This window comes from Sinocyclocheilus grahami, unplaced genomic scaffold (assembly GCF_001515645.1).
Source record: "Sinocyclocheilus grahami isolate Dianchi unplaced genomic scaffold, SAMN03320097.WGS_v1.1 scaffold302.1, whole genome shotgun sequence".
Taxonomy (NCBI): Eukaryota; Metazoa; Chordata; class Actinopteri; order Cypriniformes; family Cyprinidae; genus Sinocyclocheilus; species Sinocyclocheilus grahami.
The window spans coordinates 1,212,688-1,233,437 of NW_015505481.1; the positions used below are offsets into that span (position 1 = coordinate 1,212,688).

A 20,750-nucleotide genomic window follows, 5' to 3' on the forward strand; every position below is an offset into this window, starting at 1 on the left:
GAACATTTGGGCGGCGTTATGCAAATCTTCCCACAGAGCGACTTAGATATGTGGGGGCGTGTTAGAACGAGATGTTTTAGGTAGGTGTGGCTGACTCTGAACTTTTATAATGTATATCTCTTTGGATTTGAGACTTTAGTCTTTGCAACTTTACAGATCTTCTTTATGCACCACGAGCTTGTAACACTCCAAAGAGAAAGGAAAAATTGAAATCGCATCATATGACCCCTTTAAAAATGAAAGTGATGTAACCCTGGGCTTAATCCTGGTCACTTTTAAGTGGTTTTAACAGTTAAAAATAATGTTAGGGTTAAATATTTCAACAAAAAATTGCTAATTCTGTCATCATTTATTCACCTTCATGTCATTCCAAACCTATTTGACTTTCTTTCTTCTGTGGTATATAAAATATTTTGAAGAATGCTGGCAACCAAACAGTTTGGTGATCATTTGTTTATCAAACACTGAAACATTTATCAAAATATCTAGAAGTAAAGTCATGCAGGTTTGAATCGACATGAGAGTGAGTACATGATTTCTTTTTTGGGTGAACCGTCCCTTTAAGCATACTGTAGCATTATTTAACATAAACAAGACGTCTGCAAATAATTTAACAATTTTAATAATAAAAAAAAAAAAAAATTAACTAGAGTTCACTTTAATAACTAGAGTGGTCTTATGACTGATTTATGGAATCTTAAGAGCTTCCTTAATTAACACTTCTCATAAATTCACAGCAGCAATGAGCTCTCGCTAGAGGCAAAGACGGATGAAATAAAAATCTAATCACTGGTGAAAATTTACACATGTACATTCACACTTCCACAGCGGCAAGTGAGAAGTCTCACATATGCTGTACTCTGCATATGCGTGAGGTTTGAGAAGCATGTTTATGCAGGTGTGTGAGGGAAAGAGAGAACGAAAGAAAGAGCAATCCTCCTCTGTTCCTCCTCTCCACTGTGTATCAGTGATGCCCCACTTTCTCATGATTCCCATGAGCTCAGTGCAGCAGCAGCAGCAGCGGCAGTTAGTTTCAGTCCAGCAGCTCGAGACCAGGCACATGCTCTTCTCTCTCTGTCAGAGCTATGAACACCTCTTCAAACCATCTTAAAATACATTACACATTATCTCTGTGATGCTGCAGGGAAACAGATACAGTCTGAGCTTTAGTTGAGAAGATGGAAGAAAGAGAGAGACGGAGAGAGGGAGGGTGGAAACGCGAGAGAGGATGCTGTTAGATCAGGAGGGTGCTGGCTGCAGATGAATAGATAGATGTTCACACAGCTCTATCACCAACTGCTACTCAGCTCCTGATGCTGTTTATACAGCCAAAGCCATTCTATTTCAGACATGTTTTACTCAGATTGCAGGTTTTAAAAATATGTGCAATGAAAGACAGCTGTTATTTCAGTCAGGTGTGGTTGATCTCCACCTGCTTCCTGTTGTCATGTCTCAAAGGAAAATAAACAAATGCGTAATTTTTTTCATAGTTGCTATCTGAACATGAAAAATAATGTTAGACCATTATTACAAACAGTCAGAGTTTTAGAAGAAAATGTGAGTGGTGCTTGACTATGGGTATCCAGGGTGGTTCCCAAATAGAACCACCATAGCTGCATCCTCCAGAGGTCGCATTAGTCAGCCGCATATGTCATTGAGGCAAAGAAAAGTAACCGTAATAAAACTCTTGTTTATGTGGCTGACAAATACAACCTCCGGAAGATGAAGCCTCCGAAATGAGATGCAGCTTATGTGATTTCTAAGAATTTTTAAATGTCTGTTGTCTGGTTGCTAGCATGTTATATTTTGGGATTTTTTTCAATAACGATAATTAAACAATATATTGCTTGCAATATATTGAGTGTGTTTTTGTGCTGGTACAGGCCTGTCATGGATAAATAAACATGACACTATAACCACCAATAGGTGGCACTCATCCCTATTTTAATGAGTGATTCATTTAATCATTCATTCAATCGATTTGTTCAAAATCAAGTGACAAGTGACTCCCTGCGTCCCAGTGTTCATACTATCCATCCTAAATAGTATGTGAGATTAGAATAAATGTGTCCCAAAGCATAGTATGTCGAAAAGAGTATGCCAAAATTCTCCATATGGTCTACTATTTCAGGTAGATTTTTGAAGTGTGGATCTAATGGCTAATATTGCCCACAATCCATTGTGCTTTGGCAAAGGATTCTGTTCAAAACTACAAACATCGTAGATGTGCGCGACTGACAGTTAAGTAGAGAGGTTTAGATAAAGGGGTTTGAGTTACTAATAATCAACATTTAACCTGGTAAAAAAATATTTATTTAATGTAATCTGTGTTATATTTCATCTGCAACAACAATGTGAACTTTCATAAACATCCGTTTGGCCATGAACTACTAAATGCATCATTATGCAAAAAATATGAGCAGAGTTTCTCCACAAAAGACCCACGGCTGGTAGATCAACTTGCTAATTCTTTTCTCTCTGATATGGTAGGAAGTTAAATTAAATGAAATATGGAGGATGTTAACTGTGACAAGATGATTGACAGGCCAGTTTACAGTGACAGGGTCCCTGTAGCTATGCGACAGAGCGGTCCGTTAAAGACGCAATTGTATGACGTGATAGTATGTCCCAAAGCTTGCATACTCTTCTACTACACACTCAAAAGTGTGTACTTTTTCCTCATCAAAAGAGTAGGCCTACATACTTTAAAGGGGTCATATGATGCAATTTCAAATTTTCCTTTCTCTTTGGAGTGTTACAAGCTGTTCGTGCATAGATAAGATCCCTAAAGTTGCAAAGACTAAAGTCTCAAACCCAAAGAGATATTCTTTATAAAAGTTAAGACTTGTCCATGCCCTCCTAAACGGCTCGTTCTAACACGCCTCCACATGTCTAGCTGAGTCCAGCCCGGGGTCGTCACATCTGGTTGCTGCAAACCCACTGGACGCTCCCTCGTTGAATCCGCCGGCTGCGTCGTTCTCAAGCCCGACGCCTCTGCTCACTCAAGCCGGCCTCTGCTCACTCAAACCCGCCGTGTGTGACGCTGTGTGTTTCGTTGTGAAAGCGAAACTACTTTGTTTGGCCTTCCAAAAGAGGACACTAGAAATCAGTGGTTAAGTTGTATTTACAACACTGTTCCAGAACACTTCAACCCAAATATTCAGATGTGTGCAGCACATTTTATGGAGGACGAGTTATGGAGGACGAGGACTGTTTCCTGAACCTGCAGAGTAGCCTACAATGAGTGCACAAAGGCTGTTTCTATAATGTGGGGCAGTTTCAACTTTGCAAGGACAGTCTGGCGCTTCTGACTCACAGCCTGTACGTACGTTTTTTATATTTAAAGGATTTGCCACTGATGATTCAAACACGAGTTTTGAGCAGTGTAGAGTAACGCTTGTTGTTTGTCGTTTCTCCGATCACAAACGCAGACATGGTTTTATGTTTACGCGGCACGATACGCAACGCAACGCGTAAAAAGACAGTATAAGTCATTATAATCAGTAATTATGTCCCCACTGGATGCAACAAATGCCTCGTTTGTAATGGGTTTTATTGGTGTTGTCTCATCGTGCCGGGACACAGCCTCACAGTATGGTAGGGGTGTTACATTTACGTCACACGCTTGAGGTATTCGGCCAATCACAACGCACTGGATAGCTGGCCAATCACAGCACACCTCGCTTTTCAGACTGATGAGCTTTGTAAAAATCTACGCATTTCAGAAAGGCGGGGCATAGAGGAGAAACAATAATGTACAGTATGTGGAAAATAATTAATTTTTTAACCTTAAACCGCATAAACACATTTCGTTACACCAAATACACAAAATAATGTTCTTTTTAGCAACATCATATGACACCTTTAAGGACGTAGTATAAGCAGGCACATTGGGACGCAGCAATTGTCTTTATGAATGGATCATTGAATCATTGAATGACTTGACTCAAATGATTCTTTCAAAAAGAGATTAATTCAGGAACGAAACTCTGCAGTATTGCTGTGAGACAACAAATGTTCTGCTCTAACTTTGTTTGAAACTATTTTTATTGGCGAAAAAGAAAAAAAATGTAACTCAATATTAACTTCTTGTTTTTTGAAATGTTGTATAAAATCAATACAACATTTTGCAATCACTCTCACATGCTAATATTCAGAAAAATGGCAAACTTGCCTGTATAATATAACTATATCTTATAAATACAAAAACCCATTAAGGGATATTTTTGGCTTTCATAACTTGAATTATAGGGGCATTCTAACTGCATTCTAATAGGCTTTTGGACTCTCAAGACACGTTTTGTTTGTTTTTTGCAAAGTCAGTGACATAATCGATAATGACAGCTCACACATCATTAAAACAACAATTACAATGTTACTGTAGATGATCAACATCGCACAGCCTAAGGGTTCTGAGGGTTTTTATACATTTGCTATGTGGTTTCTTGGGTGTACTGAGTGATTTTAGACATCTGTTGTCTGGATGCTAGGATGTTGTAAGGTAGTGGCCAAAGTGGGACTATGTGGCTGCTAAGGTGTACTGAGTGTTTTTTTTAGATGTCTCAGGATGTTCTGGGGGGTTTCCAGCACATTATGTATTTGCTAAGTTGTTCTGGGTGAATTAATCAATTGCTATCTGGTTGCTAGATTGGTTTGAGTTGAGTTTTTGAGGTGCTAGGATGTTCTGGTTGCTAGTTGCTATAAGTGGTTGCTGGTTGCTTACTTCACAGAATTTGCATACTTAGCACTAAGGATTTGTTCAGTTTTATAGCAATAGTAAAGCTTGCGAACTTGCAAGCAGTCATAATAATGAAGAGAGGAAATAAATAAGGAGTACATTGAGATTGATATATGACAGAAAACATTTAGGTTGTTAACTGAAACTGCTCTACTGCTCAGTGTAATGTGCGAGTGATTACTTCAGGCTTTAATTTAGAGAGTGAAGTCTCCTTCTCTGTGTGCACATGAGCACGGATTTTATCTCTTCTAACATTCTCTTTACTCTTTTCCGCCCTAATTGTGATTGACAGCTGGTAGATTAGGAGGACTTCTGGAATGTGAGGAAAGACGAGAACAAAAGAGGGAACGAGAATAAGAGAGGGGGTCATTCTCTAATCAGGCCCGATGAGCCAAAAGCCGGAAGGAATCAGACAGCACACACATACTGGATAACATCAAATTAACCAAAATCCAAAGAAATGTCAACAGCCCTGAAGCTTAAGATGCTCAATCGAAGCTTAAAATGTACTTGCAGCTATAGTGTAACAGAGGGGATTAGAAATGAATAGATGAAGTGAAAGACAGCAAGAGTAAGAAGCAGGCAGAAGAGCAGGAGGGAACACAGTGAGCACAGGCTTGGCAGTTTGGGCACAGTGTGCATACAAATGACTGTATTCCTCTATAATCTAAAAGCAGAGGTCTGAACTGGTGGGTCACAGGAGGGGTATAAATGGGTCACAGGTCTGTTCTGATAGGCTCACAGACAGCAAAACAACACTAAATGCAACTAACCATGTAACCGTGCATTGAAACTACACAACAAAGAAAGAAACAACCCGGACTACACTGGATACGAGTTCATTTGCAATGCAGACCACAATGTGTTTTGGAATTTTTATTTTTAATGAGACTAAGCTCAACTTGCGCCCAGCCTAGTAAAGATGGTTTTAAAGGAGTTTTGGGCACATCTGCACCCTGCTAAAACAGATAAACAACTTGGCAACTTTTTGTTGGGAGACGATCCTAAACAAGTTAAGACCAGTTTAAACCAGCTTAGGGTGGGTTAAGTGGGTTTTTCCCAGCAGTGGTGCTAATAATTTTTCTAATCATGTCATGGCATAAATGACATGAACGGCCTCTGAAGTCGTATTTACTACTCTGAGATTATTTTGATACTCCAGTTTCCGAGTTAGGTGGGCCATAAACTTTAACCATATTAGGGGACAATGATTGCTGCTGTTAATGCTATTCTTTATTATTCTTTTTTAAACAAAAACTACATCACCTTGTCTTGTCATTAAAGTGGTGCCTATTTATACAGTGGGTACGGAAAGTATTCAGACCCCCTTAAAATTTTCACTCTTTGTTATATTGCAGCCATTTGCTAAAATCATTTAAGTTAATTTTTTTTCCTCATTAATGTACACACAGCACCCCATATTGACAGAAAAACACAGAATTGTTGACATTTTTGCAGATTTATTAAAAAAGAAAAACTGAAATATCACATGGTCCTAAGTATTCAGACCCTTTGCTCAGTATTTTGAAGCATATTGTATAAATAAACAGTGAAATAAGCATGTAGGCTATTTGACTGAAATTCCAGAATCGTATCAAGCTGATTACCTAGCGCGGTGAATATTTATGGTTATCAACCAACGGAATATTACATTTTATTCTTTCCGACAACAAATCACTTGAATGCAACGAGCTCGTAATCATGACTTCATAAGTGGGAAATAGGAAGTTTCTGATAGCATGAGAAGGCAGTAGAGAAGTGCTCTCACTCAACACAATGGAGTGCATCGTTTTGTTAACTTTGTGGTTTATTATTATTTTGAACCTTTGAGATGTGGTGACACACGACCCTCTCATATATTGCAGATCTATCACTTTTGCCGTTCAGAAAATTTCACGCAATCGTGCTGCACGTATCAGAAGTTCCACGCTTGGAAGCGGTTAGCGCTCACACTACATGCGGTATGCCCAACTGAACCGCGCTCTGGCCCACCTCTTCTAACCGAGCTAGGGCCGGCTAAATGAACCATGCCGAGCGCGGCACGGAGCGATCACACTAGTCAAACAAACCGAGCTTTGGGGGTCAAATGCACTTGAGCACGGTTCAAAACACCTAGTGTGAGTACACCCTAAATGTGTCTATGTTCGCGCAAATCATTTGTGATCCAGCTTCATCTACAAAAGAATGAGTATAAGGGTTTTTTTATGAATCTTTGCAAATCGCCTTCCCTAATAATGTGCTAGTTAGCAAGGTCCACGGCTAAAGTTTACAGTCTCATGAGAACGGCTCGTCACCCCAAGGAAGAGAGGGGCGGGGTGAGCAGAGCTCATTAGCATTTAAAGGGACATGCACTGAAACGACTTGCTGTGAACAGAGCTGTTTTTGACAGGGTAAAAAGGGTTGTTTTACACTATTGAGAAATTTTAACCAAAGTATGTTATAGACTTTCATTAAGACCCTAAAAGAATCATATCAACTTGTGGAAAATGGGTATCCGATGACCCCTTTAATACATTTCAGTGTTTAATTATAAGGACCAGTGTGTTTTCATTGTTAACTAAAAAATAAAACTATTAAAATGTATTTTGGTTACTGAAATAATGCTGGAATAAAATCAAAATAGGCTATCACATGAATATTTATTTATTATTAACTTAATTTTTTTGTAATTTTTCTTTCCAACTAATTGAAATAAGTTTAAGTACTAAAATTACTGAAACTAAAATAAAACCAAATTAAAGCTACATAAAAATATAAAAAATTACTAAAACTTTTTTAAAAAGAAAACTGAAAATATAAAAATAAATGCTAATTCCAAATATTAATAAACCCTATAATAGTTTCTGAATATTACAAAAATAACATTGTAAGGACATTTTTGTTTACTGTTTTACACTGAACAAATTTGGTAGTGTATTTGGTCTTTAAAATCCTGGTCCTGAAGAAAACCTAGTTTTTGAGCCACTGGATAAATCAAAGCAAATAAGTCTCTTCAGACAGCGAAAGACATACACAAACAATGTAACAGCAATCAACAAAGCTCAATGCCCTTGGTGCTCATTTGTTTTATATTAAATTGTGTGGTTGGCTATGTCTTTATCTGGCAATAGTGTACCACTGGGAATACAAAACGTAAGTGCTCAAAACAATGACAAAATGGCCATAACATTAAACTTTTAAATCTGCTGCAAAGCGACAAAGTGCACAAAGGTCATACTCAAGTACATATTGCTATGAAAACTGACCAATTCCTGCCGTGCACAGGGTTTTAAGCAATATGCTGACATTTTATCTAATGGTACCAATGTCAGGCAACCTCAAGCTCACACTAGGCGTGACAGTCGGCTTCTTGGTGAGAAAGCTCGTACTTAAAGTGTGATGTCATTTTTTATTTACACAGTTGTGACAGTGCATACACTCAGAACAGGGCTGCTTACACCAGCCCAGACAAAGAGAGGAGAGGAGACAACATGATAAACACGGCCCAGTGGCATGCTGAAAGCTTGATGGCAGTGACTGGACTCAGCGGGTAGTAGTACTGAACAGCATCACCCAAAAATGGGTTGCCTTTATAATCCGACCCTGGACCAAATGACAAGATCAAACGTAATGGCAGTTCTGCCAATAACTTTTTGATTTCCTTTCATTTGGCACACACATGACATGCAACCTCTGTCTGCACAAGCAGTACTGACAGACTGCGTCATCTCTTTTTTGTACTTGCCAACACTTTCATATTTTATAATCAAACTAGTTTCATCATGTTGTTCCAAAACTTTCCTCTGTGGAAAATTAACGTTGACCTTCATCGTATGGACAAAAAACACAGAGACATATTTCAAAATATGTTCTTATGTGTTCCACAGAAGAAAGTAAGTAGTACAGGTTTGGAGCAACATGAGGGTCATTTTCATTTTTGGATGAACTATCCCTGCCAATTAATACACTGATAAATGCAAGATCACTATGACAAACATATTTTTTAAAACCCATTAAAAATCAATCATGGCTACTGTTCTTCCATATATAAATCTTCTCATCCTTCTTCTCTCCTTAAGGCTCACAGGTAACAAGCACTGGCCTGTGAAATTCAATGTCACATAGAGCAGTGTTGCGGTGTTCCTGATGAAGGGAGTGCTGTGATGCATGAAAGCCGCAGGCTTTATTTGCACCGAAACATCTTCATCACACACTGTCGCTGTGCATCTCATTTCAACATGCGTCTGTGCTCGAAATACCATCAGCTTGAATCTCCACCTGCTTAAGCACAAATCCGCTTCATAGTATCATTTGTATTCATTCTACTCTGAGCAGATACAGATACTTTATGATGATGTTTGTTGTGGTGCCGCACAGATGAGCACATTTAGACGCTGCTAATAGACAGATGATTCTACAAAGAAATAACACAGTTAGACATGTTTACAAAAGTACACAGCATTTTGTTTGCAAGTTGTGTACTTTGGGCAAGTCAGTTCAGTTTTGCAAGTGTTTATAGACACATGTGTTTAGAGTATTTTCAACATTATTGTCCAGAAAAAAACATGAACACCTATATACTGTATATATATATATATATATATGTGACAGAAAATACATTTATAATAGATTTCTATTTCAAATAAATGCTGCTCTTTTAAACGTTCTATTCATCAAATATTCCTTAAAAATATATACAGTACCACAGTTTCCACAAAAATATTAAGCAGCACAACTGATTTGAACATTGATAAATTACAACAAATATACTACAAATATTAAAATAGAAAACAGTGATTTTAAATTGTAATAATATTACAGTTTTTTACTGTATTTTTAAAATATATCTTACCGACCCCAAACTTTTGAATGGTTATAAATCACAAAAACAAAAGTCTCATCATTGAGTCTTTAGTACTGTATAATCCATTATTTGAAATCTCCTGATGTACACTAGAGTTGGTGTGACCTGAGATAGACAATAGAGCAAAACTGATGAATGCTGCACAGAGACAGATGTGTGTCTGGAGCATTTTCTGCTCCCTCCACCACTGAACCCTTCAATCTCTCATTCTCAATGACAGCCAAGGACATTCAGTCTTGACTTTCCCAATTACCAGCAGTAAAGTCTCTTCTCTACAGATTCAGCTTAGTCTAACCAAAAATTCACCTTCCTTTACGGTAATATAAAACGACAAGACATTGTGTACAGACACTGATATTACAGGCAGAAAGCTGAGACTACAAGACAATAAGAAAAGAAAAGAAAAATTTTGTCTACTTTATATTCCTTAGATGTCAACAACAAAAGAGATTATTAATATCTTTAGTAAAATGAGCTCACAAGGGACAACCACCTCAACACATGTTCTTCTAGTCGCTCTCTCTGTGGTTATCCATCAGTGTAATCGATGTGACAGGCTCATTAGTGCTCTGACTCAACTATCATTCAGCAGCAGTCACTCAGAAGAAACATCTCTGTGTTCAAACTCAATCACGAGTGATCTGTACCGAACACGTACACGCACATACTATAGAAACTCAACTATAGAAGTATTTTAGTCTCAGATTGTGATTTTTTTTTTTTTACTAAAACATAGCACCTTTGTTATAATTAAAACTGTAACAAATGTATTGGTCATTGTTAGTTAATGTCAGTTAATGCATTAAATATAGTTAATAAATGGAACCTTATTGTAAAGTGTTACCACACAAAACATTTCAATATCTACGGTGTGAAAATGAATTACATACACTTCCCACAAATTACGACTTTGGCTTATTTTGTAGTGTAATTTTCACCACAAACAACCATTTTTCCAGTAATAGTTTTATCAAACGTTAGTGTACTTGGTTACCAAAGAGAAAAGTATGAGTAAAGAGTATGTTCGTAGTGTCAGTGGAGGATATAGTATTCACATAAGTAGCATTAACAGACCAAGTAAGCCATTAACTGCTCTCAAGCAGGTCCTGTACATGAGAGGTAATATGCTTGGTCAATCTGATCAGCTGTCTGTAACCTTAATCTCTAAAACACGCTGTGTGTGCACAATGATCTACACAACAAAACACACACACTGTTAAGACATTGATGTGTCAGTATGACAGTGACTCTTTGTGACAGCAATCACACTACACTGCTGTGATCAGAAAGACTTGCAATGACTGTGCTACCTGACCAGCGAAGAGACAGAAATGACACAATATTAGCAAATGGCAGCTTAATTGCATCTTAGTTTAGTTAGAATAGCCTAAATTTCTATGAAACACATGTGATGGAAATATTAGTGTCATTCACAGATATTTTATCTTATAGTGTCGTGTTAACCGTCAGAGAAAATTAACATTTCAATAGTTTTTGTTTTTGGAAAGAGAGAGAGAGAGGGAAAGAAGGAGAGGGAGAGAAAGAAAACTGCTCTGCAGAAGATCAATGCAGAGCTTCAGTCCAGTGTTCATTTGAAGTGCTAATAGAACCGCTTGCAGCAGAGCACAGAAAGAGCAATGCAGTAGACGGCACAGACTTCATTTGCACATCCTCGCATGACAGCAGTCCAACAATTTAAAACAAAATAAACAACAAAAAAACTGTACTACCCTGGAAATATTCCTAATACCTGCACCACCCTTTTTCAGTTTGAGTGGAAACACATAACATTTCCTGTAACTGTTGGAAAACTGGATTTTCCCTTAAGCAAATGATCAGGTATAAACGACACTAAATTTAATAATGTACTACAACAGTCTGCTCAGGCTGGGAACTGATCAAACTTATTTTAGCAGCACTATAAAATTCTTTTTTTGGCTATAAACTTCTAGATTTGTTCATATTTCTCTTCCAGGTTTTTATATGAGAGCTACTATGTAAGCAGTGTGTCTTAAAATAAATGGCAATATGGTTATGAAGCTCATTATTACATTCCTAGTGTCAATGAATGTGTCTTTATCATACTGCAGAGGAGGTTTGTTCACTACTGCTGCTGCTGCAGTGTTTAATATTCACATGATGAACCAGCTTTACTCTGAAATGTACTGTCTGACTGATAAAATTCTTACAATTTTCCATTCATTACTGTAATGATTAATGAGCTATTTTAGATTACAACCGATGATGCATAATACAAATGATATCAGATCAGTATGCCATATGTTAAGCAATACATCTGCATAATGCCATTTCTGAGCAGAATTCTAATCCTTGCTTTTCACATACATATAATATTATCTCCAAAGCGTTGCTGTATTGCTTATAAAAGCATTTTTTATGTCTGTCTTGAGCTAAAGTCATCGGTTTTCTTTCAAAACACTGCCACCTAGTGATGATGAAACACTGTTACAATAACCTGTTTTATAATTATAACCTGTTTAATATTAGAAACAGGCCTTGTGCTTACCATGTGATGTTTACTATAATGAGGAAATCTATAAATTGAGTAATTTACTAGGCGTTACTACTAAATTTAAATGTTTGTTCATTAAAAAGAGCAAGAAACGTTTTATATCAAAGTCCAGCAAAAAAACACCTTACAGCTTGTAAGATGGATGAAAAGGAAAAAATGAAGACACTGGCACAGTTACAGTTTTGTTTGTTGTCTGCTTACTAGCAATACACTCAGGTATTAATAAAGGGTAGTTCACCCAAAAATTAAAATTCACCCAAAAATGAACGACCTCATAGCCTATACACATGCATTCGGATTTTGATATCAAAAGGTCTTTAAAAGCTCTAATATAAACAAAGTGTGTGATTAATCACATAATAATACATCTAAATGTCTTTGTGTACAGTACGTGTCTATGGATGTCAGGATTCCCCTCTACTCTGGCTGTTTGACTGACAGCTCCATTGAGTCATATACAGCATGTTGACGGCAGCCATTAAAACTTTACTAGGCTTAAACTGTAACTCAAGCACTAGCCTGTGAAACAGTGGCAGTATGGATTGCTGTGTATATGTGAGTGAGAGCTGACATGCTGGGGATGCATTTTGGCTCCACTTACTCTCATCTATCAAGTTCACACAAGCCAAGCACTGAATCTGTATGGACGAAAAGAAGGTTGTTCCCTGTTATATCAGAGAACAATAGATGCCTCTCCCCGTTAAGTGTCCTAATGCATCTAGACACACTGCCAACAGAAGTGCTTATAGTTTCTGGCTTGCTGTTGGGTTTTAACTGCCTCCATATGGTGCAAATGAACACGATAAGAACAAGCAGGAGTGCATGTCCCCCAGTAAAGTGAATCAAAACTTGTACAAACGAATATATTAGCCTGGTTCAAGCCGAACTTAGCCAAGTCAGTGCTACAATACATGATAGTTATTCTTTTCACAAACAGGGCAAAACTCAGTCAAACACAAAAACACTTTCTTCTATATTATTGATGCTATTTCCGCTGGAAAAGCATTTCTCTGTGCTAACACATACACTAAACTTTTCAACCATATAGTCATCTCTCGACAACTTTTAGAGTTCTAGCAGGGGTGGGCGATATAACCAAAATCTTATTTCATGATATTAGTAATTTTATTTCACAGTAATGATATATATCATGATAAAGTTATTTTTGCTTTAAATAAGGTCTTTATGATATCAAAAATTTTGATACCATAGAAATTTCACAATTCTTGTCTTCAGTGTCAATATCACAAAAGACTAATACTAGCCTAAATTTAAAAAAAGAAAAAAGAAAGGCTCACTAATGACAAGTAAACAGTCAGCGATTAAATAAGAATAAGAAACTAATTACAAGCAACAGGACAAAAAAAACTACAGTAGAACAAATGAAGAATTTATTTGCAAAAACAGATAACTCCATTTTTTAAATTTTCAAAAGTCATGTTTTTTATTATGTTATCATGTTTTTATTGTGTTAGTTAGCTGTATTATTTTGTAATTTTTAACCTAATCAAAATAAGCCAACTGCAGTTTGATTGAGATTCATTGCAATGTACAATGAAAAAACATGATTTTTGAAAATTGTTAAGAAGTTTTTGTAAATGAACTCCTCAAATAAATAAGAAATGCTACATACATTGTATAAAGTAATCAATTGTATAAAAACAGTGCATATTTTTCACTGAGTAAATTAAATATATATATCTTCTTATTAACGTTAGTCAAGAGCAGTGAGAGATTTTCTCTCATTTGTTGTTTGAGTAACATGAATGACAGACAGCAAGAATTTTAGACTGCTGTCACTTTAAGAGCTGCCCAGATCCAACATAACACATGTCTCTGCTGTTTGCTTTCACTTAAGACCTAAATTATTGTGTTTACAAGGATACTTGCAAAGATAGGCATTTTGACAAATACAAATGTGTGTAACCATTCAAGGTCTATAAAGCGGCAAAAATAACTGAAATGTTCAATACTCCCGCACTCTATGAGCACGTCTTCACATGTGCACGCCTCTCTAAGAGCGCTCAGAAACAGCGCGCGCATATAGCAAAATGAGTTATCTTTTGCTGTTGATTGCTTTAAGGGCCTAAATCACTTCATTTTAAACACCAATGCTTAAAACATGTGAAAACGCTAAGTTTTCGTGACCACATAGTACAGCAATATCATGTGAGCGTGTAACAGCAATAGAGACGATAGTTCTTGTAACTCAGAGATCCTCAATATTATGGTCAATGGCCATTAATTAAATAGGGTGCAATTAGGTGCATGTACACAATGACAAACAAGCAGTGTGTTCAGCTATGCGGACTTAGTGTCTTGGGTTTTTTGGGGGGGTCAACGATATAATTAGACACGTCATGTGGGAAAGAAAAGACAACAGCATCAACTAGCCAAACGTATTTAGAAATCTGCCCACCTGATAGTAGTAGCCATTGTCCGTCTGGTATGGTTGTGCACTGATGTTGGGGGTCCCAAGTGCTGATTTCAGGATCTCCTCACAGCCTGAATCACAAAAAGAAAAATATTAGTCCTGTCAAGACACGTCTCATAAAGCACAGACAAGAAAGAGAGGATGTCCAGTTATTATCAAAAATTCCATGACTACTCTGCAAATCAATAAATATGTGGACATGAAATATCGATTTCAGATGCCTGTATATTATAAAAATGATCTGTGTATTATAAAAATGAGTTAATAGACCTAAAACAAGATGGCTATTGATTAAGTTTGCATCACCACTCCTATATTAGTTTAGAAGGATTTTCATTTATCTATTTATTTTTCATTAGAGAAAAGATGCTTCTCAGATATACACTGACTAATTCAAGAAATGCGGCTTTCTCACTTAGACACTATGGCTATTGTACTGTATGTATAAATCAGCTTCTGTCACTTTAAATTTCCTTTCTCTGTTTGACGACATGTTGTGTTTTCTCAAACCAGGCATGAATTATTAAACTACACCCTCTGTAAAATTGAGAGATTCTTTGCTCCACTTATGAGCTCCAGAAAAAAAAATCCCTTCAAGATCCACGTTTTGATAAAAACTAAAGTTTAGCACAAGATATCATGTTGGAAAGAGGAACTGTTCTCTTAAATATATGGCTATATTGTTTCTCAAACACACAAACCCATCTGCAGAAATACAACAAGCTAAGTAAAATGTCATGAATAAATAACAAACTGAGAGGCGCAGCGAAGGGCAGCCCAGGCCTCGGATCCATTTATAGTCACATAACACAAAGTGTAGTGAAGGCTCAGTGCTCTGTGCGACATCTCAAGTGGGCCACAGCTCGCCTTGGCTCCGGGAATGTCCCGAATGGGAACATATTGTGGGCAATACATAAATATATAAAGCTGTGCACAATACGCCTGTTATATAAGAGCAAAGATAGACCAATGGAGAAAGTGTGCTAACAATCCCACACCACACACAACAACACAGTCTTACTCTGGGACCTCAAAAGGACACACATAGGCTTTGGCTTTGTAGACTTGCTGTGCGTGCCGGGGAACAGGGATTGTGGGATTCATTAGGGAAAGAGTGAGTGGGAAGACCACTGGGGCTCATTAAACACAGGACACTGGGGGACAAAGTCTCTGGGCCTGGAGCCCATTTGGCCTGCCTGTGTCTCCCTCTTCAGCCGCTTCCATAGAGCGCTGGCACAGAGACGTCCCACCCGGGTCCCCGTGCCTGCTGGCAGATCTCTGCTGCATAAGTCTGCCAAGCAGCGTGAGTGTCCCTGGCTGACAAATGTAACCCTGTTTACTGCGCTCTTAATGACAGTGAAATAGGGACGAGCTAGACAAGGCAATAAGTGTCATAAAGCAGCTACAAATAATGTGAAATTAGATTGCTGAACCATGATTACGCAGTAACATTGTCTGTGAATACCTAAGAAAATCTCACAGTGATGCTTAACACTATAATCAGGAATAACATCCCCCCCGTCTTTTAACTGAGAAGCACAACCCACGCTAACAAGTGAATTACTATGCTGTCGTTAAATGGGAAAATGTTTCAATCTGATAAACGGTTAATTAAAGGCACACCCAGAGATGCTCGTAATTTGTTGTTCAAATGTGGTTATTTTCAATTAGGGAGATCAGCGGTGAAGAAGAGATCTCTAATCAGATTCTGCTCACTCAGGCTATTCATTATCCATTGCATTTCTAGATTTTCACCAGACACCGAAGTCAATGCAGAATGCTAAAAAGACAGAGCTGTGTGCCATTATCTGCCTTTGGGTTCTTCTGATGAATTGTTTAATAAAATAAAGTGATAATACTAGTCTGGAGATAAAATTGCATAAATGTCTGGAATGATGCACAACATGCTCTTTTTAATTCAGGGACATCATGTCTGTCGAAAGGAACATGGTGTCTAGCAACTAAGCTTTTATCTCTGGAGAGCCTTTCAGTTTGGCACACTTTGTGCTGAACTAAAAGCTGTGTGTGACAGAACAGAAGAGATGTGCTCTGTATTTGATGCCACAGTATGAACATTTAGAGCATTAAAGGAAGGTATAGTATATATAAAAATTAATTTCATAATCAGTATTTTTGTCCTGCTAAAATCAGACATTCACTTGATAAGCAAATTTGAATATTTTTTACTAAACTAGTAATAAATATGCAAGTTAATTTTCTTAAACTATTATTATTATTATTATTAAACAATTTTTCAATGGGGTGAGGCAATATTTTCACAGCCAAAATAAAATATTTATTTGAAGTACTACCAAAGATTTTAGGTTTATATTTGCACATTCATGATTCTCTAATATTGGTTAGTGATCAAATGACATGCAGTTAAACATATAAAATATTTTGATTGTTTTATTTTTATTGTTTGGTATTTTTAAATTATTTTAATTTTAGGTTTTTATGTTTTAATTAATTATTAGCTTTTCATCATCTCATGCACCAACTGCAGTTCTGTCACAAATTCCAGTTTGTGAAACCCGAGGTAAGGTATACACAATAAATTTGATTTTCAATAGGGACGTAACGATTCACTCAACTCATGATTCGATTCGATTCGATTCACGATTTTGATTTCACGATTCGATTCGATTCACGATTTATTTATTTTTTTTACAAAATGAGATTTAAGACAAATTATAAATTAAATGTGTCCTTTTATTATTGCTTGGACAAAATTCTGCATGTTTCTTTGTGAAATTGAAATATAACACTATAATAATATACTAGGCAAGATAAAAAGAAAAAATACCATCTAAACTTTTCTAAAGACAGTAAGTTCCTTTCAGACATACTTTCAAATAAACTCCTACATCTAAATCAGTGGTTCTCAACCCGTGGCCCGCGGCCCGCATGCGGCCGTCACGAATTCAAATGCGGCCCACCGTGCTGAACACAATTAAAAAGAAAATACTTTCAGTTTTACAATTCATTTTAGATTTTACATTAATTAAAAAATTTACTAAATAAATATAAGCTATAGCCTAATGTTTTTATGTAAAATAATTTTGTTTTTCATATATTATTTTCAGTCATGAGCAGTACTCACATAGCCTAATTAACGTTACGCATTTAAAGTAACGACCAAGTGGCCAGCGGCAGACAGTGAGCATATGTTTGATCAATTTAGCCTTCTCAAATCATCACGACTTGTTACTCCTTTCAAGCCGAAGTTCACAAAATTGGGTGTTATTTATGGGGAGTATAATTATTTATTTATTTCAATGAATGTAAACGATTAGATATCATAATATTTAGGATATAATATTATAAATCAGGTTGGGTTGTATTGCTGGCGTAATATGTAAATGATATGCGTGCGGCCCACGAGACTTGCACTTGGACCATAGTGCGGCCCGGTGGAAAAAAAGGTTGAGAACCACTGGTCTAAATTAATCGCGATTTGTTTAGCATCTCAACCGATTTGAATCGTCACATATTTGAATCGATTTTCAACCGGCTCGCGGTTAATCGTTACATCCCTAATTTTCAATAAAATACATTTTTGATAAAAAAAATCTCTTTTTTACATAAGAATATGACAGTACTTTTGTAGTGTAGCGACACGTTTTTTTAAACTGTATTTTTGCAGTCATATTTCAGAGATTTTTACCCTGATGTTCTTAGAATCCCTTTAATCAAATGCAAACAGATTCATCAGTGGTATTTATGGGCATGAAATACTGCTTGGAGAAGAACCGTCCTCTTACCTTTGATTGCAAACACTCCATGACAGAAATCTTTGAAGTTAATTCTGCCATGAGCATTGGGATCCAGGTACTTGGCAAACTTCTTCACCTGAAAAATAAGGACATTAGTGAGAACGGTAACCACAAAGTCACCTTGATGAGGAGGACGATCACATGTTCAGCATGGTACCTTACTATAAATAAATGAGAGGATGTGCGTATTATCAGTGGTCAGCTTCACCTCCCACAGATGAAGCACTAGTACAGCTGCTGTCAGGACGTGTCGTCGCTGTCAGCAAGTCTTTTTGATGATGGACAGCTGTCCAGGTGAAAAAGACTGATCCCTGACATACTGCTGACATGTGACAAGACTTGCTTACTCAAGATGATTTGCCTTCAAACACCTTGGTCAAGCGTAGCTGTAGCTGTTAACAGTAAATACTGTATTTCTCACAGGCTGCTATTTCATGACTTGATGGTTTCAAATGTTCTGGTCTAACATTCCCTAAACAAAACAACAGACCATTGTTAACACACAGTCTGTCTAAATCAATCAAATGAAATTGAACAGCAGAGCTCAGATAATTAGGTTTTCTTTTTCATTTCCATTGGATCTCACTCACATCTATAAGAAACAACTGAGTTATTAAGGAGATCTCATTAGTCGTTTTTCTTTCCTATGTGATGGCTGCCCTTAAGGGCTGCCAGACATTTTTATGAGAGTTTATGAGAAAACATTCCATGGTAACACAGAAATCATCGTAACTGTGATTCCCACTTCACACACAGCTCCTTGACAACGTCACTACTTTCTAAATATATTCTCCTCCAAGAAGAGAAGTGTTCTTGACAACCGCTCAGTCTTGCAGCCCTCCCCTCATAACCTGCTAGAATGATTCACCACACTGCCACAGAAATAGAGGCGTTTATAGCAATAGCAATAGGATGGAGAGCTGAAACACAGCAGCCATGGAAGCAGGTGATGCATCTCTGTGATGGTGCATGCACACACCAGGAAAAGAGGAACACACGTGGGCTAAATAAATCACTTGCCCCAAATGTCTCTTCTACCTCAGCTCAGACCGAGAAGGGAAAAAATTCAGAGAAACATAACATGTACACTACCCCATTTATAATGTTACAAAATGTTTCTATTTTGAAATAAACGAAAGAAATAGATTTCCACAACTGATTTCAATATTGATATTAAATGTTTCTTGAGCAGCATATCATATTGTATATTTGGAATGAATTCTAAAAGATCATGTGACACTGAAGACTGGAGTAATGACTGAAAATTCAGTTTTATCATCACAGAAATATATACAGTATATATTTTTTAATATATTAAATTTTTTCATATATTAAAGTAGAAACTGTTATTTTGAATTACAATAATATGTGATAATATTACTGTTTTCATTGTATTTTTGATCCATAAGTACAGTCTTGATGAGCATAACTTCTTTAAAAACCTTACCGACCCTAAACTTTTGCATGTTAGTGTAAACAGTATAGATAAATATACAAATATTACAAAACTTAAAACCTGGTTACATAAGATATATCGAGCTGCATACCTGCAGCACCAGCAGTTTCAGAACCGCAGCCACAGAACCAGAAGTGAGGGGCGGAGTTATTGACAACGAGAGAGCACGGTGAGTAGTCTGTAATGTGTTTAATAATTATCATATATATTACGTTAAGCATTTATCTGCTAAGTACTTAATGTGTGCTTGGCTTTATTATCTTATATTGAAGCTTGAATTTCTTGTCATACTTTATAGTATACAACTTTTGTCTGTGAATGTTTCGAATGATTTTCGGATGCATGTTGTAAATGGGCCTTGCGGTGACGTTTTGAAGACATTTATTCTTCATAAAAATAAATAGTTTGCTTTAATTCCCTCTGCTATATGCATGGATAACTACTTACAGATATAAAATCAAAGGGTGCTCCCAAGACAAGATGTACTGGAAAACAACAAAAAAATAAGAATATTCTCCCTGTAAATGGCACAAAAAAAACCTTCCTTGTTCCTTATTTAACAACCAATCACACCAATAATTGGTTGCAAAAAATGTATAATCATACGGAGATGGTGGACTCTTATTCTTCTGGAGAACTTTGGCGTTTTCTCTGAAAGGTACTGGGAATTTCCTCCAGCCCACCATTACATTTGCACCCCCTTCTGACCAATTTGAAATTAACCAAGATACATGTATATTACAGTGCAGAAACCCTACAAGAGGCCCTTCCAAGTGGATAACAGGCTACACTTGTGAGGTATGTCTCAATTCTATCTATCAGTAATATATATATATACAGTGGGGAAAAAAAGTATTTAGTCAGCCACCAATTGTGCAAGTTCTCCCACTTAAAAAGATGAGAGAGGCCTGTAATTTTCATCATAGGTATACCTCAACTATGAGAGACAAAATGAGAAAAAAAAATCCAG

At 36.8% G+C, this 20,750-nt stretch overlaps 1 protein-coding gene across 1 annotated transcript in view; it reads right to left on the reverse strand.

Annotated features, from left to right (window-relative positions):
• The window catches only part of LOC107601264 (rab11 family-interacting protein 4A), a 46,318-nt gene that overhangs the window by 18,772 nt on the left and 6,796 nt on the right, over nucleotides 1-20,750 (reverse strand). Inside the window, exons 2-3 of the mRNA XM_016293385.1 lie at nucleotides 18,313-18,400; nucleotides 14,534-14,619 (exon numbers count right to left, since the gene is read on the reverse strand). Coding sequence (XP_016148871.1) covers nucleotides 14,534-14,619; nucleotides 18,313-18,400 — 174 coding nt within the window. The remainder of the gene's footprint in view (nucleotides 1-14,533; nucleotides 14,620-18,312; nucleotides 18,401-20,750) is intronic.